Genomic DNA, 26,169 nt, shown 5'->3' with positions numbered 1-26,169 from the left:
CTTGGAGGGAAGCAGACCACAGCTCCCAGGAGGCACAGCTGTTTTCCAGATGTTTGGCTGGTGATGCCTGCCGGGGAAAACATAATCACCCCAGACCAGACCGAGGCAAACTATATCTTTAGCAGAGCGGGAGAAAGGAACAGGAAAGCTCTGTGTGCAGAGAGCTGGGAGAGATGGAGGGGGTAGAGAGAGAGAGAGTTGAGTTTCAAAGTTTATTCGCCACGCTCGTAGGATACAACAGGTGTAAAACAGTACAGTGAAATTCTGACCTTGAAAGCTCTTTCCCAGCAATGCAGTGATAATGATAATAATGTAGATAATAATAGAGAATAGAATAGTGCCCTCTTCAGGCAATCATTTAAACATTCTAAAAATGACTGCAAATGAGCGCAAACGTATTTGGTCATTCGATGTCTCTAATTTCGTCTCTTTTTCTGTGGATTAAAGACGATACAAATATTTCTGGGAAAGTATCGGCCGATTTTTGTAAATATTTATCGGTCGGGCTCTAGTTGAATGCTGAGCTGTAGTCAATGAACAGCATTCTTACATAGGTATTCCTTTTGTCCAGGTGGGTGAAGGCAGTGTGGAGTGCAATAGAGATTGCATCATCTGTGGATCTGTTGGGGCGGTATGCAGCTGGGTTTTCCTTTGTCGAGTGTCAGAGCTGGCGTAGTAGGATTTGATCTTTAGTCCTGTATAGACGCTGTATTGATGCTTTGCGAGAGGCAGACAGACTAGACGTCTTGGGGTGGATGGCAGGGTTGGGGTCAATTCCATTTAAATTCCAGTCAATTTAGGAAGTACACTGAAATGCCAATTTGAATTATCTTCAATGCTTTTCAATAGAGGTTGACACGGGAGTGAATGTATTCCTATCCCGTCTTGTCCTGTCAAAATGTTTCCCCATACTGTCCTGATCCCCGCAACAATTCTATAACCCCGGAACTTTCCTGTCCTGTCCTGAAAAAACCATACTTATGACATGCAATAAAATGCTAATTAATTACTTAAAAATCATACAATGTGATTTTCTGGATTTTTGTTTTAGATTCTGTCTCTCACAGTTGAAGTGTACCTATGATAAAAAATTACAGACCTCTACATGCTTTGTAAGTAGGAAAACCTGCAAAATCGGCAGTGTATCAAATACTTGTTCTCCCCACTGTATGTTCGAGTCGCGTCTGGGATAATTTTAACATTTATCTAACCTTAACCCTTTTCCTAACATTAACCTAATTCTCCTAACCTGCCACATTAATTCTCCTAACCTGCTACGAAAAGTAACTTCTGCTAGTCAAAACTGGCAGATCTGCCCTGAGAGCAATGAGTATCCCTAATGCTAAGAAACTGCTCCGTTTGGCTGCTGCTCACGAGACCGTTGCCTGCACAGTGCACAAACATATGATAACAACCACGTTACGAGATTTTGGCAATGACGGAAGCCCTTCTACTTACCCAGAGTCGGATGAACTCATGATATGGATGAGACGCTCAAGAGTGAGCCGACGGAAGGGGGGAAATTACTTTTTTGTAATTACTTTTTTTTAAAAAGTAAAACGGTAGGCTTTTGAATGAAGTGCTCCACGCATTGCATATTTCTAACTCAGTTTCTAACTATTCCTGTACTGCCTGTACCTATGGACTGTCGATCCCCACCCGAACTTGACTCTAGAACCTCTGACTCCTGTTCCTGCTGGAATCCCGCGGGATTCGCCAGACCCGCAGAGTTCCTGTTCCTGCTGGAATCCCGCGGGATTCGCCAGACCCGCAGAGTTCCTGTTCCTGCTGGAATCCCGCGGGATTCGCCAGACCCGCAGAGTTCCTGTTCCTGCTGGAATCCCGCGGGATTCGCCAGACCCGCAGAGTTCCTGTTCCTGCTGGAATCCCGCGGGATTCGCCAGACCAGCAGAGTTCCTGTTCCTGCTGGAATCCCGCGGGATTCGCCAGACCCGCAGAGTTCCTGTTCCTGCTGGAATCCCGCGGGATTCGCCAGACCCGCAGAGTTCCTGTTCCTGTGTCAACCTCTAATTTTCAATGAGGAAAATGTGGAATTGGAATTTGGTTTACTTTCTGAATTGCGCCCCACTCTGGGAGTGAGGACAGATGCAGTAGCACACTGATCTCTTCTTCACATCTCTAACAGCAAAGTAGTTCCGTTTGTTCCAATGCTTGGGTGCAGTTAAGATGAAGGCTGAGGCTATTGTAGTCCTATATGCCCATAACATTGTCAATGTGCGTACATTTTTCTAGATCACGTTTTGCCTGGGTTTTCACCAAAGTAAACGACTCTGTCCTCCAGACTTGCCTCAGCATGAGAAGAGTGCGGTAGCCTAACCATTTATTTGGTTTTTATTTCTTGCTATGCCTAGTATTCCTTTTGATGTTCCTTCCCTCACTTTCTGTCCGAAGGCGTTATTACAGCATGTCATGTTCCCGAAGGCGTCTGTATTTAACGTTCTAAGAAAATAAAGGCTGGTTTCTGCAGGTATCTGGCTGCTGTGAGAGAGACATCAGAGAGAAGGTGGCCGTCCCTCTCCTTTAAACCCGCACACACACACCCTTATCTACCCTGGGGGAGGCGAGAACAACACTTCCTTTTTTTTAATGCTTTAATGATGCTCCTCTACCCACCTCATATATAAAATATCAAATACAGCCATTTGAAGCCAGCCACAGTCACATTTCAAACTGATTTCTTTGCTTGCCAGATCATTTTCATTGTGAAGCGGAAATGGATCATTACAATTAGGCCGGGTCTGAATGAGCTGAGGTACGTTGGCGTGCAGAAATAGTCCTCAACTGGACAGTGTCATAAAGATCAAACTTTTAACGAAGCCAAAAGACAATAATGTGTTATGTGTTGACTATTGGCATATAGCTGGCAAAAGAAGGTGATGGGGGGTGAGACATTTCTACAGTATGCTCTTGGCTGCATGGCCCGATTTATGACAGTGATGTGAGAGAGGTTATTTACCATGTAACATGTAATACATTGGAAATCTTACTAAACCTGAGCACTCATGATAAAAACAAACACATGGTGAAAATGGCACTGAAGAAATATACATACAACAACAACCAGCAATTAAATAATAAACCAGACATGCATAATGTGATGCGAGAGGCAGTTTAAAACTACAGTCTGCAATTTGAATGCTTACAGTGCATTCAGAAAGTATTCAGACTCCTTGACTTTTTCCCCATAATGACAAAGCAAAAACAGGTTTTTAGAAATGTGTGCAAATAAAATAAAAAAATATCACATTTACATAAGTATTCAGACCCTTTACTCAGGACTTTGTTGAAGCACCTTTGGCAGCGATTGCAGCCTCGAGTCTTCTTGGGTATGATGCTACAAGCTTGGCACACCTGTATTTGGGGAGTTTCTCCCATTCTTCTCTGCAGATCCTCTCAAGCTCTGTCAGGTTGGATGGGGAGCGTCGCTGCACAGCTATTTTCAGGTTTCTCCGGGTTCAATTCAGGGCTCTGGCTGGGCCACTCAAGGATATTTAGAGACTTGACACGAAGCCACTCCTGCATTGTCTTGGCTGTGCACTTAGGGTCGTTGTTCTGTTGGAAGGTGAACCTTCGCCCCAGTCTGAAGTCCTGAGAGCTCTGGAGCAGGTTTTCATCAAGGACCTCTCTGTACTTTTGCTCCGTTCGTCTTTCCCTCAATCCTGACTAGTCTCCCAGTCCCTGCCACTGAAAAACATCCCCATAGCATGATGCTGCCACCACCATGCTTCACCGAAGGGATGGTGCCAGGTTTCCTCCAGACGTGATGCTTGGCATTCAGGCCAAAGAGTTCAATCTTGGTTTCATCAGACCAGAGAATCTTGTTTCTCATGGTCTGAGTCTTTAGGTGCCTTTTGGCAAACTCCAAGCGGGCTGTCATGTGCCTTTTACTGAGGAGTGGCTTCCGTCTGGCCACTCTACCATAAAGCCTGATTGGTGGAGTGCTGCAGAGATGTTTGTCCTTCTGAAAGGTTCTCCCATCTTCACAGAGGAACTCTGGAGCGCTGTCAGTGACCATCGGGTTCTTGGTCATCTCCCTGACCAAGGCCCTTCTCCCCCGATTGCTCAGTTTGGCCGGGCGGCCAGCTCTAGGAAGAGTCTTGGTGGTTCCAAACTTCTTCCATTTAAGAGTGATGGAGGCCACTATGTTCTTGGGGACCTTCAATGCTGCAGAAATATTTTGGTACCCTTCCCCAGATCCGTGCCTCGACACAATCCTGTCTCGGTGCTCTACGGAAAATTCCTTCGACCTCATGGGTTGGTTTTTGCTCTGACATGCACTGTCAACTGTGGGACCTTATATAGACAGGTGTGTGTGCCTTTCCAAATCATGTCCAGTCAATTGAAATTACCACAAGTGGACTCCAATCAAGTTGTAGAAACATCTCAATGATGATCAATGGAAACAGGATGCACCTGAGCTCAATTTCGAGTCTCATAGCAAAGGGTCTGAATACTTATGTAAATAAGGTATTTCTGTTTTTTTATTGGTAATACATTTGCAAAAATATCTTAACCTGTTTTTGCTTTGTCATTATGGGGTATTGTGTGTAGATTGATGAAGACATTTTTAAAATCTAATCAATTTTAGAATATGGCCGTAACGTAAATTATTTTTGGGAAAAAGTCAAGGGGTCTGAATACTTTCCGAATGACATTAATTTAAGTCTAAAAATGAATTTGTGCTTGGAGTTCCAGACTTCACCTTTAACCCACAGCATCTAGGCCTCAGCTAAGTCACAACAACGGGAAGGGAAGACGTTACATTGTCTCAGTTCTGTGGTCTGAACAATGTAGGCCTATTCTATGCATGTTGTCATCTTGATAAAATAATTAAACAGAAAGCAAGGCCTTATGCCATAACCAGATCTAATCTTTGAGGTAGGCTTGTTAAAAAAATAACTTGCTGCCAAAATACCATTGTTGTCCTTGTTTGGTTATTAACCAATAAGACTGACTTCTGAATTAAATTAACTGATTGAAAGCTCTTACGCAGAGCCAGAAATCATTACTGTATTCTGAGTGTATCTGAATGAAGTGAGTAGATGCAACAGTCAAAAATCCATTTATTTTCCACAGTAAGTTTCTTTGTGCCTAGTTAGTATTTTAAATTGGGGCAGTCAGTTTAGTTTCTCTTCCATATTTCAGCTCAGCTGCAGAGTGCTGGTTGGCTCAGATATGGCAGGAATTCACTGCATCTTCACTCTGAGGAAATGGTTATATTATAATAACTAGGCTATCTGAGACCGAGGAGCCTGCTGTGAGCATTCACACTATATATAGGTCCCCTCTGAATGTGATGAAGTGCTTTTCTCAATAATAGCTAGCTGAGCCTACTCTGTTTTGTAGAATAATTAGCTGACGAGGAGGCACAGTTAACGTTTGTGTGTGTGTAGGCCTATAGTGAAAGTTGAAGTGTATTGCTGCTACTACTCTCTTTTCAATAGAGTTTTAATAGAATTAACCCCTTCCATCCCGTCTCTAAGACACATAATAGGATACTTTTCACTTTTCTTCCTCCTGCCTGCTGGGGCATACATTTTCACTTCTAAAAATGAACCATTCAGACCTCCGGCGCATGAGCCTATAGAATCGCCTAGAAAAGGAATGAGCCTATAGAATCGCCTAGATAAGGAATGGGCCTATAGAATCGCCTAGATAAGGAATGAGCCTATAGAATCGCCTAGATAAGGAATGGGCCTATAGAATCGCCTAGATAAGGAATGGGCCTATAGAATCGCCTAGATAAGGAATGGGCCTATAGAATCGCCTAGATAAGGAATGAGCCTATAGAATCGCCTAGATAAGGAATGGGCCTATAGAATCGCCTAGATAAGGAATGAGCCTATAGAATCGCCTAGATAAGGAATGAGCCTATAGAATCGCCTAGATAAGGAATGGGCCTATAGAATCGCCTAGATAAGGAATGGGCCTATAGAATTGCCTAGATAAGGAATGAGCCTATAGAATCGCCTAGATAAGGAATGGGCCTATAGAATCGCCTAGATAAGGAATGAGCCTATAGAATCGCCTAGATAAGGAATGAGCCTATAGAATCGCCTAGATAAGGAATGGGCCTATAGAATCGCCTAGATAAGGAATGGGCCTATAGAATTGCCTAGATAAGGAATGAGCCTATAGAATCGCCTACATGTAACTGAAGAGAGAGAGAGCCAGACTGTCGGTCCTTTGTCTGCTGTCCTGTCACCCAGGCAACCGCATCCATCTTAGCTCTTGTCATGAGGGTGGCCCGGGAATCTTTCTCAGAATCCTAGTTGTATAGATTTAATTTAACCACCACTCTATACCCAACACGTCCCTCTGTCCTTCCTGCTCTGCTCTTGTCTAGTCTGTTCTCATCTTATTTGTTCATGTAGCTAAAACTGCCAACGGAGATCTGTCTGTGGGGTGAACAACGTGGAGTCCGACAGATCAACTTGGCAAGGAAATGTTTGGTTTGGCACTGCTTGACTCTTCACACCCTCACTCCCATCATTTTTATCTGCAAAACCATTCCTCCATAATGGTAATGTCACAGCCATGTTTTAGTGTCTGTATTTCAGACTGCTTGTCATCATGCAGCTGGGATCTATAGAGTGACATTAGAACACAAGCTGCTGCCACTAGCATAACACCATTGATCCCCGGGACCACCCATACACAAAAAAATGTATGCACGCATGACTGTACGTCGCTTTGGATAAAAGCGTCTGCTAAATGGCTTATTATTATTATTATTATTATTATTATTATTATTATTTAACTTCTACAGAGCAGAGAGAATATCACAGCCAGCTCCGTATGGGTCAGGTTGACACGATAGTGTGAAAGAGTCTCCCACTAGCAGGACTGACTGCTCCCATCCAGACCTCTCTCTACCAGATCTCACTCACTGAGGCAGCATGTGTTCTTCCCTCATCGGGACAGAGTCGGAGGGTGAACTCTGAGAAAGTTCAGACACTGTGCACTTCCAAAAATATGTCCTCTCGCTTGCCTTTTTCCACCCTTTGTCCTGCCAGCATTGGTCACACCAGACTCTATTTTCAATCTCTCTCTTATTGCTCTGCTTGGCTTTGTTTCTAACACATACTGATGATTGTTCAAAGCTACATGGCTTCTGGGTCTTTTGTTGTTAAATTCTTTTTTCTTTGACAGTTATTCTTCAAGTATTTGTCTTGGTTTTCTTTCATAAGGGCTTTGCCTCTGTTGTTTTTTTTGTCACCAAATCACTAAATCTAACCAGGTTTTGACTGAAATGTCATGTTTAACAAACATCCTGAGTTTTACTCTCCCCATGTCTCCATGGAGACAGCTATGTAATTGTAACGTTTTTGAGTTAGACTTCTGTCACTCTTTGGGTTATTCTTTCTTGGATATTCCCTAGCCTGGTCCCAGATCTGTACTGTCTTGCCAACTGTCTCTCCAAGCTAGATACTCTCCAGTCTTCAGTGTAACTGTTTTTGGCCCTGAAAGAAAAACAGAACTCCTGGACGAGTTGTTTTATTTTTGTCAAGTGCATGTATGGAAAAGCTTCACCATGGCTAGACTATTTGGAAGCTGTATGGAAAAGCTTCACCATGGCTAGACTATTTGGAAGCTGTATGGAAAAGCTTCACCATGGCTAGACTATTTGGAAGCTGTATGGAAAAGCTTCACCATGGCTAGACTATTTGGAAGCTGTATGGAAAAGCTTCACCATGGCTAGACTATTTGGAAGCTGTATGGAAAAGCTTCACCATGACTAGACTATTTGGAAGCTGTATGGAAAAGCTTCACCATGACTAGACTATTTGGAAGCTGTATGGAAAAGCTTCACCATGACTAGACTATTTGGAAGCTGTATGGAAAAGCTTCACCATGGCTAGACTATTTGGAAGCTGTATGGAAAAGCTTCACCATGACTAGACTATTTGGAAGCTGTATGGAAAAGCTTCACCATGGCTAGACTATTTGGAAGCTGTATGGAAAAGCTTCACCATGGCTAGACTATTTGGAAGCTGTATGGAAAAGCTTCACCATGACTAGACTATTTGGAAGCTGTATGGAAAAGCTTCACCATGGCTAGACTATTTGGAAGCTGTATGGAAAAGCTTCACCATGGCTAGACTATTTGGAAGCTGTATGGAAAAGCTTCACCATGGCTAGACTATTTGGAAGCTGTATGCTCGGTGTACAGTTGAGAATGACACAAGTATTGGTCTTCACAAAGTCTGCTGCTTCAGTGTTTTTAGATATTTTTGTCAGATGTTCCGTCTGGCCACTCTACCATAAAGACCTGATTGGTGGAGTGCTGCAGAGATGGTTGTCCTTTTGGAAGGTTCTCCCATCTCAACAGAGGAACAATGGAGCTCTGTCGGAGTGACCATTTGAGTTCTTGGTCACCTCCCTGACCAAGGCCCTTCTCCCCCGATTGCTCAGTTTGGCCGGGGGCCAGCTCTCGGAAGAGTCTTGGTGGTTCCATACTTCTTCCATTTAAGATTTATGGAGGCCACTGTGTTCTTGGGGAGCTTCAATGCTGCAGAAATGTTTTGGTACCCTTCCCCAGATCTGTGCCTCGACACAATCCTGTCTCTGAGCTCTACGGACAATTCCTTTGACCTGATTGCTTGGTTTTTGCTCTGACATACACTGTCACCTTATACAGTGAGGGGAAAAAAGTGATTTTGTATGTTTGCCCACTGACAAAGAAATGATCAGTCTATAATTTTAATGGTAGGTTTATTTGAACAGTGAGAGACAGAATAACAACAACAAAATCCAGAAAAGCGCATGTCTAAAATGTTATAAATTGATTTGCATTTTAATGAGGGAAATAAGTATTTGACCCCCTCTCAATCAGAAATATTTCTGGCTCCCAGGTGTCTTTTATACAGGTAACGAGCTGAGATTAGGAGCACACTCTTAAATGGAGTGCTCCTAATCTCAGCTTGTTACCTGTATAAAAGACACCTGTCCACAGAAGCAATTAATCAATCAGATTCCAAACTATCCACCATGGCCAAGACCAAAGAGCTCTCCAAGGATGTCAGGGACAAGATTGTAGACCTACACAAGGCTCGAATGGGCTACAAGACCATCGCCAAGCAGCTTGGTGAGAAGGTGACAACAGTTGGTGCAATTATTCGCAAATGGAAGAAACACAAAAGAACTGTCAATCTCCCTCGGCCTGGGGCTCCATGCAAGATCTCACCTCGTGGAGTTGCAATGATCATGAGAACAGTGAGGAATTAGCCCAAAACTACACGGGAGGATCTTGTCAATGATCTCAAGGCAGCTGGGACCATAGTCACCAAGAAAACAATTGGTAACACACTACGCCGTGAAGGACTGAAATCCTGCAGCGCCCGCAAGGTCCCCCCTGCTCAAGAAAGCACATATACAGGCCCGTCTGAAGTTTGCCAATGAACATCTGAATGATTCAGAGGAGAACTGGGTGAAAGTGTTGTGGTCAGATGAGACCAAAATCGAGCTCTTTGGCATCAACTCAACTCACCGTGTTTGGAGGAGGAGGAATGCTGCCTATGACCCCAAGAACACCATCCCCACTGTCAAACATGGAGGTGGAAACATTATGCTTTGGGGGTGTTTTTCTGCTAAGGGGACAGGACAACTTCACCGCATCAAAGGGACGATGGATGGGGCCATGTACCGTCAAATCTTTGAGAACCTCCTTCCCTCAGCCAGGACATTGAAAATGGGTCGTGGATGGGTATTCCAGCATGACAATGACCCAAAACACACTGCCAAGGCATCAAAGGAGTGGCTCAAGAAGAAGCACATTAAGGTCCTGGAGTGGCCTAGCCAGTCTCCAGACCTTAATCCCATAGAAAATTTACATTTTTTACATTTACGTCATTTAGCAGACACTCTTATCCAGAGCGACTTAGTTATATATATATATATATATATATTTTTTTTTTTTCATACTGGACCCCCGTGGGAATCGAACCCACAACCCTGGCGTTGCAAACGCCATGCTCTACCAACTGAGCTACATCCCTGCCGGCCATTCCCTCCCCTACCCTGGACGACGCTGGGCCAATTGTGCGCCGCCCCATGGGTCTCCCGGTCGCGGCCGGCTACGACAGAGCCTGGATTCGAACCAGGATCTCTAGCGCCACTCGGGAGACTATAATCTGTGGAGGATTTTTGACATGCGTCTTTCTGGATTTTTTGTTGTTATTCTGTCTCTCACTGTTCAAATAAACCTACCATTAAAATTATAGACTGATCATGTCTTTGTCAGTGGGCAAACGTACAAAATCAGCAGGGGATCAAATACTTTTTTCCCTCACTGTATAGAAAGGTGTGTGCCTTTCCAAATTATTTACAATCAATTGAATTTACCACAGGTGGACTCCAATCATGTCATAGAAACATCTCAAGGATGATCAATGGAAACAGGATGCACCTGAGCTCAATTTCGAGTCTCATTGCAAAGGGTCTGATTACTTACGTAAATAATGTATTTGTTGATTTTAAATACATTTGCTAAAATCACTAAAAACCTGTTTTCGCTCTGTCATTATTGGGTATTGTGTGTAGACGAGGAAAAAAAAATATTTTATCCATTTTAGAGTAAGGCTGTAACGTAACAAAATGTGGAAAAAGGGAAGGGGTCACAATATTTTACGAGTGCTCTGTATATACCCTGCATGCAGGAAATCTGCTCGTTGATTCAGATCATAAATAGCTGGAACTTCATTCAGTCATAAATAGCAGTTCCAGAGGTTGACATATTGAATGACCTACTTACTGTCTGTGACATGAGAGTTGGATAGAAACGTTATGTTTTTAAGGGTACTGTCTGCTACTGCAGCTGCTCCAGCCCAAATTCATTTAGCAGAACCCAGGGGGCGTCACAAATGGCACCCTATTCCCTCTACATAGTTTACTACTTTTGACCAGAGCACTATGGGCTCTGGTCAGAAGCAGTGCACTATATAGGGAAAAGGGTGCCATTTGGGACGCAAACTATGTCTTTTAACGAGCTCCTGGGAGTAATCAAGATAGGTGGTCAATTTAATTCTAATTAATATTTTAAAGCCAGGCATATATTAACATTATCAAAGTGGACTAATTGCTGTGTATCCACAAAAGTTATTTTTCAAACATGCTTAAACTCTGGATCAGAACAGAGCAAATCAGAGATTTAAAGTTGATCTGATTCATAAAAATCTAATGGTTTCTTTCCATGAATTAGGCCAGTGAACTAGAGTCGTAGAGTATCTTGATTCCAGAAAGATAGATATGTACTCTACATTACACCATCAGGTCATCAATGAGCTTCAAACACTTTTCCCCTCTTTTCGTCGGTCGCTATTGAAACATGAACATTGCAACCAGTGCCCTCTATAAAACAGAACATGACACAGGCTTTGGAATTCATTAGTCTGATCAAGCTGATCGTTTCTGTTTGACGACCATGAAAAATACTCAGCCTTCAATACTGACTGTGCAGAGGTTTCCACCGAGGTCAAAATCTAATGTCCTAGGTAAGCAGGACAGATGTCAAATAACGATTATTCATGTTGATCATGACATGAGTTGACGAAATCAGCCCTTTACACTGCTGGAATAGGGAGACCTCATACAGCAGATATGCAGTGCATTCGGAAAGTATTCAGACCCCTTGACTTTTTCCACATTTTGTTACGTTACAGCCTTATTCTAAAATGGATTCTATGAATTTATTCCATCATCAATCTACACACAATTCCCCATAATGAAAAAGGAAAACTGGTTTTTAGAAATTTGTGCAAATTTATAAAATAAAATAAACGGAAATATCACATTTATGTAAGTATTCAGACCCTTTACTCAGTACTTTGTTGAAACACCTTTAGCAGCGATTACAGCCTCGAGTCTTTTTGGGTATGATGCTACAAGCTTGGCACACCTGTATTTGGGGAGTTTCTCCCATTCTTCTCTGCAGATCCTCTCAAGCTCTGTCAGGTTGGATGGGGCGCCGCGCTGCACAGCTATATTCAGGTCTCTCCAGAGATGTTCAAGTCAGGTCTCTGGCTGGGCCACTCAAGGACATTCAGAGACCTTTTCCCTAGCAGTGAGATGTTATTGCCTTCAGTACTTGTGGCTCCATCCTCATCCTGAATTCCAGCCTGTTGAATTAGTGTGAATTAGTCAAATTTCTCTCTCCATTGTATTTTATCAGTCCCATGGTGCTGCCTTGGTTACCACACTGTAGAAATGTCAGGGGTTACTTGAAGTTACCTTGGCCAGTTTGTGCACTGACTGCACTCTGTGGCTTCATCTCAAATGGCACCCTATTGACCAGGGACCAGGGCCCAGTGCCTTCAGAAAGTATTCACACCCGTTGACTTTTTCCACATTTTGTTATTTTTTTTTGTCAACAACACAAAATACTCTGTCAAAGTGGAAGACAAATGAAAATTAAACATTATCTGGACTTTTGTTGTAAGTATTCACCCCCCCCACAAGTCAATACATGTTAGAATCACCTTTGGCAGCGATTACAGCTGAGTCTTTCTGGGTAAGTCTTAAGGGCTTTCCACGCCTGGATTGTGCAACATTTGGCCATTATTCTTTTCAAAATTCTTCTGTCATTCAATATCTTTTTTTTTCTTTTCTTTTTTTACCCATCTACAAATAGGTACCCTTCTTTGTGAAGTATTCAAAAAACCTCCCTGGTCAATGATTCTAGCTCCTAAGCAACTTTGAAGTTTTTGTTTTTTTGTGTGTTATTTCTTACATTATTAGCCCAGAACGTGTTTTGTGTTATTACAGACAGCCGGAAATAACTTTTGGATATCAGAGCGGCGGTAACTCACCCACATTACCACCAGAAATACGACTTTCCCGAATTGGATCCTTTGTTCGTACACCCCAGGGCAATTGAACTTATCCCAGAGGCTGCTCCAAGACGCCGCCGGCGGAGAAGAGGTATTCGGATTAGACTTCTAGTCCGACTCAGGAGGCGTGCACACCATCCTCCGCTTCCAAGTATTTTACTCGCTAATGTTCAGTCCTTGGACAATAAAGTCCAGAGAGACATCAGGGACTGTAACATACTCTGTTTCATGGAATCATGGCTCTCTCCGGATATACTGTCCCCGTCCATACAGCCAGCTGGGTTCTCAGTTCATCGCACAGACAGGAATAAAGAACTCTCTGGGAAGAAGAAAGGCGGTTTATGTCATGATTAACTACTAATGGTGTGATTTGTCATAACGTACAGGAACTCAAGTCCTTTTGTTCACCCGACCTAGAATATCTCACAATCAAATGTCGACCGTATTACCTCCCAAGAGAATTCTCTTCGGTTATAGTCACAGCCGTGTATATTCCCCCTCAAGCCGATACCACGACGGCCCTCAAGGAACCACACTGGCCTTTGTGCAAACTGGAAACCACATATCCTAAGGCCGCATTTATTGTAGCTGGGGATTTTAACAAAGCAAACTTGAGGAAAATGCTACCGAAGTTCTATCAAAACATTGCCTGTAGTACTCGCTCTACAAAAACTCTCGACCATTGTTACTCTCCCTTCCGTGATGACTACAAGGCCCTCCCCCGCCCTCCCTTAGGCAAATCAGATCAGGACTCCATTCTGCTCCTCCCTTCCTATAGGCAGAAACTCAAAACGGGAAGTACCCTTGCTAAGATCTATTCAACGCTGGTCTGACCAATCAGAATCCATGCTTCAAGATTGTTTTGATCACGCGGACTGGGATATGTTCCGGGTTGCCTCTGAGAGTAACATTGATGTATACACGGACACGGTAATTCATAAATAAATCATCAGGAAGTGTATAAGGGATGTTGTTCCCACTGTGACTATTACAACCTACCCAAACCAAAAACCGTGGATAGATGGCAGCAGTCTCGCAAAACTGAAAGCGTGAACCACTGCATTTAACCACGGCAAGGTGACTGGGAATATGGTTGAATACAAACAGTGTAATTATTCCCTCCGTAAGGCAATCAAACAGGCAAAAACGTCAGTACAGAGACAAAGTGGAGTCACAATTCAACGGCTCAGACACGAGACGTATGTGGCAGGGTCTACAGACAATCATGGATTACAAAGGGAAAACCAGCCACGTTGCGGACACCGACGTCTTGCTCCCGGACAAGCTAAACACCTTCTTCGTCCGCTTTGAGGATAACACAGTACCACCGACGCGGTCCGCTCTCAAGGACTGTAGGCTATTGTTCTCTGTGGCCGACGTGAGTAAGACATTTAAGCGTGTTAACCTTCGCAAGGCTGCCGGTCCAGACAGTATCCCTAGCCACGTCCTCAGAGCATGCGCATACCAGCTGGCTGGATTTTTTACTGACATATTCAATCTCTCCCTAACCCAGTCTGCTGTCCTCATTTGCTTCAAGATGTCCAACATTGTTCCTGTACCCAAGAAAGCAAAGGTAACTGAACTAAATGACTATCGCCCCGTAGCACTCACTTCTGTCATCATGAAGTGCTTTGAGAGGCTAGTTAAGGATCATATCACCTCAACTTACCTAACACCCTAGACCCACTTCAATTTTCATACCACCCCAATAGATCCACAGATGATGCAATCGCCATTGCACTGCACACTGCCCTATCCAATCTGGACAAGAGGAATACCTATGTAAGAATGCTGTTCATTGACTAGCTCAGCCTTTTACACCATAGTACCCTCCAAGCTCATCATTAAGCTCGGGGCTCTGGGTCTGAATCCTGCCCTGTGCAACTGGGTCCTGGACTTCCTGATGGGCAGCCCCCAGGTGGTGAAGGTAGGAAACAACACCTCCACTACGCTGATCCTCAACACAGGGGCCCCACAAGGGTGCGTGCTCAGCCCACTCCTGTACTCCCTGTTCACCCATGACTCCAGGGCCATGCACGCCACTAACTCAATCATCAAGGTTGCAGACAACACAACAGTAGTAGGCCTGATTACCAACAATGACAAGACAGCCTACAGGGAGGAGGTGAGGGCCCTGGCGGAGTGGTGCGAGGAAAATAACCTCTCCCTCAACGTCAACAAAACAAAGGAGCTGATTGTGGACTTCAGGAGACAACAGAGAGAGCACGCCCCTATTCACATCGACAGGACCGCAGTGGAGAAGGTGAAAAGCTTCAAGTTCCTCACGGTACACATCACTGACAATCTGAAATGGTCCACCCACACAGACAGTGTGGTGAAAAAGGCGCAACAGTACCTCTTCAACCTCAGGAGCCTGAAGAAATTTGCCTTGGCCCCTAAGACCCTAACAAACTTTTACAGATGTACAATTGAGAGCATCCTGTCGGGCTGTATCACCGCCTGGTACGGCAACTACACCGCCCGCAACCGCAGGGCTCTCCAGGGGGTGGTGCGGTCTGCCCAACGCATCACCTGGGACACACTGCCTACCCTCCAGGACACCTACAGCACCCGATGTCACAGGAAGGCCATCAAGGACATCAACCACCCGAGCCATGGCCTGTTCACCCCGTTTTCATCCAGAAGGCGAGGTCAGTACAGATGCATCAAAGCTGGGACCGAGAGACTGAAAAACAGCTTCTATTTCAAGGCCATCAGACAGTTAAATAGCCATCACTAGCCGGCTACCACCCGGTTACTCAACCCTGCACCTTAGAGGCTGCGGCCCTATGTACATAGACATGGAATCACTGGTCACTTTAAATGGAACATTAGTCACTTTAGTAATGTTTACATACTGTTTTACTCATTTCATATATGTATATACTGTACTGTAATGTATTTTAGTCAATGCCACTCAGACATTGCTCGTCCTAATACTTAATTTATATGTTAATTCCATTATTTTACTTTTAGATTTGTGTGTATTGTTGTGAATTGTTAGATACTACTGCACTGTTGGAGCTAGGAATACAAGCATTTCGCTACACCCGCAATAACATCTGCTAAATATGTGTATGTGACCAATAAAATGTGATTTGGTTGAATCTGTATTTGAAATTCACTGCTTGACTGAGTGACCTTACACATTTAATTATCTGTGAGGTATACCGATGAGGTAGTCATTCAAATATCATGTTAAACACTATTATTGCACACCATGAGTCCATGTAACTTATTATGTGAGTTGTTAAGCACATTTTTACACCTGAACTTATTTAGGCTTGCCATAGCAAAGGGGTTGAATATTTATTGACTCAAGACATTTCAGCTTTTCATTAGTAATTAATTAGTCAACATTTCTAAACTTAATTCCACTTTTACATTATGGGGTATTGTGTGTGTGTGGGCGAGCAGTTTGCTGATGTCAACGTTGTGAACAGAGTGACCCATGGTGGCGGTGGGGTTATGGTACGTGAAGGCATAAGCTACTGACAATGAACACAATTGTATTTTATCGATGGCAATTTGAATGCACAGGGATACTATGACGAGATCCTGAGGCCCATTGTCATGCCATTCATCCACTGCCATCACCTCAGTTTTCTGCATGATAATGCACAGCCCCATGTCGCAAGGATCTGTACACAATTCCTGGAAGCTGAAAATGTCCCAATTCTTCCATGGCCTGCATACTCACCAGAAATGTCACCCGTTGAGCATGTTTGGGATGCTCTGGCTCGACATGTACGATAGCGTGTTCCAGTTCCCGCCAATATCCAGCAGCCATTGAAGAGGAGTGGGACAACATTCCACAGGCCACAATCAACAGCTTGAGCAACTCTATGCAATGGAGATGTGTCGCGCTACATGAGGCAAATGGTGGTCACACCAGATACTGTCAGGTTTTCTGATACACGCCCCTACTTTTTTTTTTTAAGGTATCTGTGATGCATGTCTGTATTCCCAGTCATGTGAAATCCATAGATTTAGGGCCTAATGAATTTATTTCAATTGACTGATTTCCTTATATGAACTGTAACTCAGTAAAATCTTTGACATTGTTACATGTTGCGTTTATATTTTGGTCAGTGCAAAATTGCTTTTGAATTCTGTCATGGAAATACATTTATATCCTATTACCAAGCCTTTAGTTTTCTATGTGGACCAATTTATCTGTGAATTCTGAAAAGCTATCCAAGGATTGTTCCATAGGGCAAATGGAACCTCTACCAACTGATAATAATGACAGGTCTGGACAGTAGTGGCAGGGGATGGAGAGAGGGGTTCTGGATGTAAGAACGCCAACCACAGTCTCTTTTATAGATCAGAGTATCTCAAGCACGACCAAGGCCACAACATACTCATGAATGTCTCTCTTTCTCTCTCTCTGTTTCTCGCTCTCTGTTTCTCTCTCTCTCTCTCTCTCTCTCTCTCTCTCTCTCTCTCTCTCTCTCTCTCTCTCTCTCTCTCTCTCTCTCTCTCTCTCTCTCTGTCTCTGTCTCTCTCTCTCTCTCTCTCTCTGTCTCTGTCTCTGTCTCTGTCTCTGTCTCTGTCTCTGTCTCTGTCTCTGTCTCTTCTCTGTCTCTCTGTCTCTGTCTCTGTCTCTGTCTCTGTCTCTGTCTCTGTCTCTCTCTCTCTCTCTCTGTCTCTCTCTCTCTCTCTGTCTCTCTCTGTCTCTCTGTCTCTCTCTCTCTGTCTCTCTCTGTCTCTCTCTCTCTGTTTCTCTCTCTCTCTCTCTCTCTCTCTCTCTCTCTCTCTCTCTCTCTCTCTCTCTCTCTCTCTCTCTCTCTCTCTCTCTCTCTCTCTCTGTAGGCTGCCAATGGCTACATCCTGCTGTTTGACGTGGTGGGAGGAGGAGAGGACAAGTATCTTTATGAGCCTGTTTATCCCAAGTGAGTACATAAATATTTATTTATTGTTCTCTCCACCCACTTCTCCCTCTTTTTCTCCAGGGACAAGGGTCAAAGGTTGAAATTCAAAATAGAACAATAAAGGTCAACTGCAGCAGGCCAGGAACCTGCTGTGGGAGGCAGGGGCTAAATGTTAAAGGATGAAGTTCAAAGGTTGAAGTTCTACAATGCTCACTCATAGCGTACTACAGGTCAATTGTTGTACTGCAAAGGTCAATGTTGTATTCATTCACTCACACCGTAGGACAAACCCCACTGTACCTCCTGTCTACATGCTATGATAACTAGTGTACCAGTCAGTAGGCCTGAGGGATAGGTCGTACTGTAGTTCAGGACATAATTGCATGTTGAAAGCCTTGGCAAACGTCAGGACTAATTAGATTAACAATGAACGCTGTGGATGACTGTACAGCACAGTGTGTTCCTCACCAGTCCTCTGAGCTGGACTGTTATAGCACAGGGCTGCGTGAGTGAGTGTTGGGGCGCGTGTACACAGTGGAAGAGAGGCTTTGCAGCCGGCCAGCTCTCTCTGCTCTTTGACAGAACACTAGGAGCTCCACAGCGAGCCCAGTCAATCAATCACATTTATTTATAAAGCCCATTTCACATTAACAGCTGCATGCAAAGTGCGTTACCGTAACTGCTGTCATTTTCAGTCACAGAACCAAAGGGCTTTCCTCAGCCTCTGATACTCTGGTCTTCTTTTGGCTGCAGGCCTTCAGTTAGCCTGAATATCAAACCTTAAAATGTTATTTGTCACACGCGCCGAATACAACCGGTGTAGACCTTACAGTGAAATGCTTACTTACAAGCCCTTAACCAACAATGGAGTTTTAAGAAAGAATACCACAAAAAAAAGACAAATAAATACAATATAAAATAATACGAAATAAAAGTAACAAATAATTAAAGAGCAACAGTAAAAATAACAATAGCGAGGCTATATACAGTGGGTACCGGTACCGAGTCAATGTGCGGGGGCACCGGTTAGTCGAGGTAATTGGGGTAATATGTACATGTAGGTAGAGTTATTGAAGTGACTGTGCATAGATAATAAACAAAGTAGCAGCAGCGTAAAAGAGGGGTGGGGGGGCAATGCAAATAGTCTGGGTAGTCATTTGATTAGATGTTCAGGAGTCTTATGGCTTGGGGGTAGAAGCTGTTTAGAAGCCTCTTGGACCTAGACTTGGCGCTCCGGTACCGCTTGCCGTGCGGTAGCAGAGAGAACAGTCTGACTAGGGTGGCTGGAGTCTTTCACAATTTTTAGGGCCTTTCAATGACACCGCCTGGTATAGAGGTCCTGGATAGCAGGAAGCTTGGCCCCAGTGATGTACTGGGCCGTACGCACTACCCTCTGTATTGCCTTGCGGTTGGAGGCCGAGCAGTTGCCATACCAGGCAGTGATGCAATCAGTCAGGATGCTCTCGATGTAGAACCTTTTGAGGATCTGAGGACCCAGGCCAAATCTTTTCAGTCTCCTTTGGGGGAATAGGTTTTGTCGTGCCCTCTTCACGACTGTCTTGGTGTGCTTGGACCATGTTAGTTTGTTGGCGATGTGGACACCAAGGAACTTGAAGCTCTCAACCTGCTCCACTACAGCCCCGTCATTGAGAATGGGGCGTGCTCGGTCCTCTTCTTTTTCCTGTAGTCCACAATCATCTCCTTTGTCTTGATCACGTTGAGGGAGAGGTTGTTGTCCTGGCACCACACGGCCAGGTCTCTGACGACCTCCTTATAGGCTGTCTCATCGTTGTCGGTGATCAGGTCTACCACTGTTGTGTCATCAGCAAACTTAATGATTGTGTTGGAGTCGTGCCTGGCCATGCAGTCATGAGTGAACAGGGAGTACAGGAGGGGACTGAGCACACACCCCTGAGGGGCCCCCGTGTCAGCGTGGCGGATGTGTTGTTACCTACCCTTACCACCTGGGGGCGGCCCGTCAGGAAGTCCAGGATCCAGTTGCAGAGGGAGGTGTTTAGTCCCAGGGTCCTTAGCTTAGTGATGAGCTTTGAGGACACTATGGTGTTGAACGCTGAGCTGTAGTCAATGAATAGCATTCTCACATAGGTGTTCCTTTTGTCCAGGTGTGAAAGGGCAGTGTGGAGCGCAATAGAGATTGCATCATCTGTGGATCTGTTGGGGTGATATGCAAATTGGAGTGGGTCTAGGGTTTCTGGGATAATGCTGTTGATGTGAGCCATGACCAGCCTTTCAAAGCACTTCATGGCTACAGACGTGAGTGCTACGGGTTGGTAGTCATTTAGGCAGGTTACCTTAGTGTTCTTGGGCACAGGGACTATGGTGGTCTGCTTGAAACATGTTGGTATTACAGACTCAGACAGGGAGAGGTTGAAAATGTCAGTGAAGACACTTGCCAGTTGGTCAGCGCATGCTCGGAGTACACGTCCTGGTAATCCGTCTGGCCCTGCAGCCTTGTGAATGTTGACCTGTTTAAAGGTCTTACTCACATCGGCTACGGAGAGCGTGATCACACAGTCATCCAGAACAGCTGATGCTCTCATGCATGTTTCAGTGTTACTTGCCTCGAAGCGAGCATAGAAGTGGTTTAGCTCGTCTGGTAGGCTCGTGTCACTGGGCAGCTCGCGGCTGTGCTTCCCTTTGTAGTCTGTAATAGTTTGCAAGCCCTGCCACATCTGACGAGCGTCGGAGCCAGTGTAGTACGATTCGATCTTAGTCCTGTATTGACGCTTTGCCTGTTTGATGATTTGTCGGAGGGCATAGCGGGATTTCTTATAAGCTTCCGGGTTAGAGTCCTGCTCCTTGAAAGTGGCTGCTCTACCCTTTAGCTCAGTGTGGATGTTGCTTGTAATCCATGCCTTCTGGTTGGGGTATGTACGTATGGTCACTGTGGGGACGACGTCATCGATGCCGGGGACTGATGTGGTGTACTCCTCAATGCCATCGGAAGAATCCCGGAACATATTCCAATCTGTGCTAGCAAAACAGTCCTGTAGCTTAGCATCTGCTTCATCTGACCACTTTTTAATTGACCGAGTCACTGGTGCTTCCTGCTTTAGTTTTTGCTTGTAAGCAGGAATCAGGAGGATAGAATTATGGTCAGATTTGCCAAATGGAGGGCGAGGGAGAGCTTTGTACGCGTCTCTGTGTGTGGAGTAAAGGTGATCTAGAGGTTTTTTCCTTCTGGTTGCACATTTAACATGCTGTTAGAAATGAGGTAAAACGGATGTAAGTTTCCCTGCATTAAAGTCCCCGGCCACTAGGAGCGCCACCTGGATGAGCATTTTCCTGTTTGCTTATGGCCGTATGCAGTTCATTGAGTGCGGTCTTAGTGCCAGCATCGGTTTGCGGTGGTAAATAGACAGCTACGAAGAATATAGATGAAAACTCTCTTGGTAGATAGTGTGGTCTACAGCTTATCATGTGAGACTCTACCTCAGGCGAGCAAAACCTAGAGACTTCCTTACATATCGTGCACCAGCTGTTGTTTACAAATATACATAGACCGCCACCCCTTGTCTTACCAGAGGCTGCTGTTCTATCCTGCCGATACAGTGTATAACCCGCCAGCTGTATGTTATTAATGTCATCGTTCAGCCACGACTCGGTGAAACACAAGATATTACAGTTTTTAATGTCCCGTTGGTAGGATATTCTTGCCTGTAGTTCGTCCATTTTATTATCAAGCAATTGTAAATTGGCCAATAGTATCGACAGTAAAGGCAGATTAGCTACTCGTCGCCGGCTCCTTACCACGCACCACGATCTCCTTCATAAGAGACGGTAGCAGCAACATTATGTACAAAATTAGTTACAAACAATGCTAAAAACAAACAAAATAGCACGGTTGGTTAAGAGTCCATAAAACGGCAGCCATCCCCTCCGGCACCATCATACAGTTAGCCTGTACATGTGGTTCATATCAGATCTTCAGTTAGCCTGTACATGTGGTTCATATCAGATCTTCAGTTAGCCTGTACATGTGGTTCATATCAAACCTTCAGTTAGCCTGTACATGTGGTTCATATCAAACCTTCAGTTAGCCTGTACAGGTGGTTCATATCAGATCTTCAGTTAGCCTGTACATGTGGTTCATATCAGATCTTCAGTTAGCCTGTACATGTGGTTCATATCAGATCTTCAGTTAGCCTGTACATGTGGTTCATATCAGATCTTCAGTTAGCCTGTACAGGTGGTTCATATCAGATCTTCAGTTAGCCTGTACAGGTGGTTCATATCAGATCTTCAGTTAGCCTGTACAGGTGGTTCATATCAGATCTTCAGTTAGCCTGTACAGGTGGTTCATATCAGATCTTCAGTTAGCCTGTACAGGTGGTTCATATCAGATCTTCAGTTAGCCTGTACATGTGGTTCATATCAGATCTTCAGTTAGCCTGTACAGGTGGTTCATATCAGATCTTCAGTTAGCCTGTACAGGTGGTTCATATCAGATCTTCAGTTAGCCTGTACAGGTGGTTCATATCAGATCTTCAGTTAGCCTGTACAGGTGGTTCATATCAGATCTTCAGTTAGCCTGTACAGGTGGTTCATATCAGACCTAGACCACTATCTCACATGTACATAAACCAATAAAGCCATGAAGTACAGTAGAGTATTTAAGGAGATAAAGCCATGAAGTACAGTAGAGTATTTAAGGAGATAAAGCCATGAAGTACAGTAGAGTATTTAAGGAGATAAAGCCATGAAGTACAGTAGAGTATTTAAGGAGATAAAGCCATGAAGTACAGTAGAGTATTTAAGGAGATAAAGCCATGAAGTACAGTAGAGTATTTAAGGAGATAAAGCCATGAAGTACAGTAGAGTATTTAAGGAGATAAAGCCATGAAGTACAGTAGAGTATTTAAGGAGATAAAGCCATGAAGTACAGTAGAGTATTTAAGGAGATAAAGCCATGAAGTACAGTAGAGTATTTAAGGAGATAAAGCCATGAAGTACAGTAGAGTATTTAAGGAGATAAAGCCATGAAGTACAGTAGAGTATTTAAGGAGATAAAGCCATGAAGTAGCTGAGATTTAGGCCAAACAAGCTATACAGTAGAGATGTACTGTAGGAGTAGAGGAGGTTTACAGTAGAGATGTACTGTAGGAGTAGAGGAGGTTTACAGTAGAGATGTACTGTAGGAGTAGAGGAGGTTTACAGTAGAGATGTACTGTAGGAGTAGAGGAGGTTTACAGTAGAGATGTACTGTAGGAGTAGAGGAGGTTTACAGTAGAGATGTACTGTAGGAGTAGAGGAGGTTTACAGTAGAGATGTACTGTAGGAGTAGAGGAGGTTTACAGTAGAGGAGGTTTACTGTAGCTTTCTGAGGGCTGATCAGTGTGATACCAGCAGAACAGCAACACTCAGCCTTTATGGAAGATTCTGTGTGTCCGTGTGAGTGAGTGAGCGAGAGTTCCAATGAGGACATGCCTGTACACAGACCTACCACCCCCACCCCCATCACAAAGCCTCTGGTCCACTCTGTGCTACCAGTCACCACATCAAAGCATTGTCAGGGAATCTTGACCAAGCCTGGACTTGTTGAGGGAGGAGGCAGATGTACTAAACACAACCCTCACTGTGCCTGCTGGCGTTTGGCCTCGTTCGTGCTTAGATCCTAGTGACGCTATTGTTTGACTAACCCAGCCTTTTCCCCCTGTTGATTTAGACTTGATAAGGTAAAACAGATCCTCCTTACCTCTGCCACATGCACATCCTCATTGTGTGTGTGTTTACAGAGGGAGTCCTCGTGTTAAGGTCACCCCAGCTTATAAAGAGGAGCAGTGTGCCCCCGCTCTCAGCCTGGAGATGAAGAGACCCATAGACCTGGAGGCACCCATCACCAGGTAGGACAGTCTAACACACACACACACACACACACACACGTAAACACAAACACACACACACGTAAATGCGCACACACACGTAAACACACACACACATACATACACACTGTGATGTCACGAGAGGCTGTGTCCTGGAGGGACGTTACATCCCCCTGAGGTGGCTGCAAACCCAGACAGCTATGGCTCCATCTGCTGGTATGGTCGGGAACTCCACCCCTCTATGGCCAATCTTCCCACGCAGCTGAAACAAATGAGGAGCTGATGAGCTGAAGGTTTGGGAAGGGAAGAGACACAGTCTCCAACCTGGGCTCTCTGGAGGACAAGAGTGCTGCACGTCCACTTCCATGAGGAATATAAGGATTTGGAGATACTTACCTTTGGGAAATACTCACCTTTGGATATATGCACCGGTGAAATACGTAGAGACCCCGGAAGGACTTTTTGCTGGGTTGGCCACTAGCTGCAACGTGGACTACAGTAAGGCTGGGGAAAAGTTATCTGAGCGAGTGAGAATTATGACTTTGGATGTGGAAGAGACATCCCTGAACTGTTAACCCTTAAAGAGCCACAAGAGAACAGAATTTTTGTTATATTTTCGTTAATTTCCCAAGACCTATAATAAAATCCTTGTTTTGTTTGAACCTGGTCTCCTTGCACTACTTGAGCAATCCCGCTGAAAGCTGTGTAGCCTCTCGTGACGTCACAGATGGTGGAGAATACGGGCACGCTCAAGCGTTAATAGTGCATGTCAGAGGAGGATACCGAAGGTTTGATCACCCAGTTTTCCAAGTTGGCCGTAGGCTCCCCGCTCGACTGAAATGGAGGACATATTGAAAGCCCTTGTTGCTGGCCAGCAAGCCCAGATGCAAGCAAAGCGTGGCTCTCTTGGAGGAGCAAAGAAAGCCAACCTTCTGAAGGCAGAGGAATTGCAGTTGCAGAGACAGAGGGTGGTCCAAAATACCCGCCCAATAAAGGCAAGTGACTTTATATCTAAGATGGGAGCTACCGATGACATTGAGGCATACCTGCATGCATTTGAGGCCACGGCCACTAGGGAAGCCTGGCCCAAGCAACAGTGGGTTGGTCTGTTAGCCCCCTTTCTAACCGGAGGAATCGCTGAATGCTGTCCGGGACCTGGGCCCTGACCAGGTTACTGACTATGATGCCCTGAAGTCTGAGATCCTCAGCAGATATGGACTCACAAAGTTTGGTATGGCCCAGCGCTTTCACAGCTGGACCTTCCAACCAGACCAACCTCCTCGGGCGCAGATGCATGAACTTGTCCGAATCGCAGGAAATGGCTGGATCCGCAGAGGAATACAGCAGCGGCGGTGGTGGAGGCCGTTGTGGTGGATCGTTACCTACGCGCCCTGCCTTATGAGGCAAAATGGTTCATCAGTCAACAGGCCTTGACCACGGCTGATCTGACCGTGGAAGCTGTGGAAAGTACCAGGCCACAGCGGAGATGCTGAATGCTTCCCGAAAAAGACCCCAGGAGTGCGGCCCCACCACAAATGGGAAGAACCCGTCCAAAGGACCCCAAGGTCTCGAACCCAGCCACGTCAGGACTTATCCCGGCTCCAGGGGGAGCCAGAAACCAGGCGGGTCCAGAAGAGTACACCAGGAGGGGGAGAACTCGACAGTGTTACCGGTGTGGGGAGATGGGACATATCTCCTGGCAGTGTGGGAAACCAGCCGATGAACCTATGCCCACTGCGGAGTCCTCCAGCTCAGCACCCACACACCGTGTTGCCTCGCTCTTGGGAGTCGTAGATGGCGGCCCAGATCGACCCCCCACCTGCCCGGTAACTGTGAATCACCATGATGTGGAGGCCTTACTGGATTCTGGTAGCCGGGCCACCCTGGTGCGTAAGGATTTGGTGGGCCCAACGTGTCTGACCCCGGGGAAAGTCCTCCCAGTTTCCCTGTGTCCATGGGGACACCAGAGAATACCCCCATTACTGAACTTACAATGACCAGCACACGGGGAACCATACACACCACGGCGGGGGTGGTTGATTCCCTCCCCGTCCCTGTCCTAATTGGACGAGACTGCCCAGCCTTTTACCCACTCTGGAGAGAGTCTCAGGAGAGGATAACCCGAGTACCTCGGAAACGGAGAGGCAAGACTCATCCTGGGAAGGCTCCGGTGCAATCCTCCGAATTACTCACTCCCGCCCGGGCTCTGATAGGGATGGCAGGTGCCCAGACCGACACAGAGACGGAGCTACAGAATCTGGACAAAGAACTGTCTGGTCTGAAGGGGACCGCTGAGAGGTATCGTTTGTTAAAGCAACAGTTAGACATGAAGACAGAAGAGTTAGATATCCTCCAGGCTAAACTCCAACAGAGCTCCTTCCCTAAGCAACAGGAGGAGCTGGAGGGGCTGCGCAGGACCATCGAGGAGTGTGAGGAGACCCTGCGCAGTAGTAAGGAGGTCCAGAAGAAGGCAGAGGAGAAGTACAAGGTGTTGGAGAACAAGATGAAGAATGCGGAGGCAGAGAGAGAAGGAACTGAAAGCTGCTCAACAGAAGCTAAACTCTGCTAAAACCAAGGCTGATGCGTTCAGTAAGAAACTCAAGG

General features: G+C 45.2%; 1 protein-coding gene across 1 annotated transcript in view; it reads left to right on the top strand.

Annotated features, from left to right (window-relative positions):
- LOC121573444 (guanine nucleotide exchange factor subunit RIC1-like) overlaps positions 1–26,169 on the top strand; it is a 111,305-nt gene that overhangs the window by 34,163 nt on the left and 50,973 nt on the right. Inside the window, exons 3-4 of the mRNA XM_041885447.1 lie at positions 17,664–17,743; positions 23,479–23,586. Coding sequence (XP_041741381.1) covers positions 17,664–17,743; positions 23,479–23,586 — 188 coding nt within the window. The remainder of the gene's footprint in view (positions 1–17,663; positions 17,744–23,478; positions 23,587–26,169) is intronic.

Source organism: Coregonus clupeaformis, chromosome 9 (genome assembly GCF_020615455.1).
Source record: "Coregonus clupeaformis isolate EN_2021a chromosome 9, ASM2061545v1, whole genome shotgun sequence".
Taxonomy (NCBI): Eukaryota; Metazoa; Chordata; class Actinopteri; order Salmoniformes; family Salmonidae; genus Coregonus; species Coregonus clupeaformis.
Note: the sequence above shows the minus strand (reverse complement) of the source record. Positions and strands in the feature narration are given on the sequence as shown.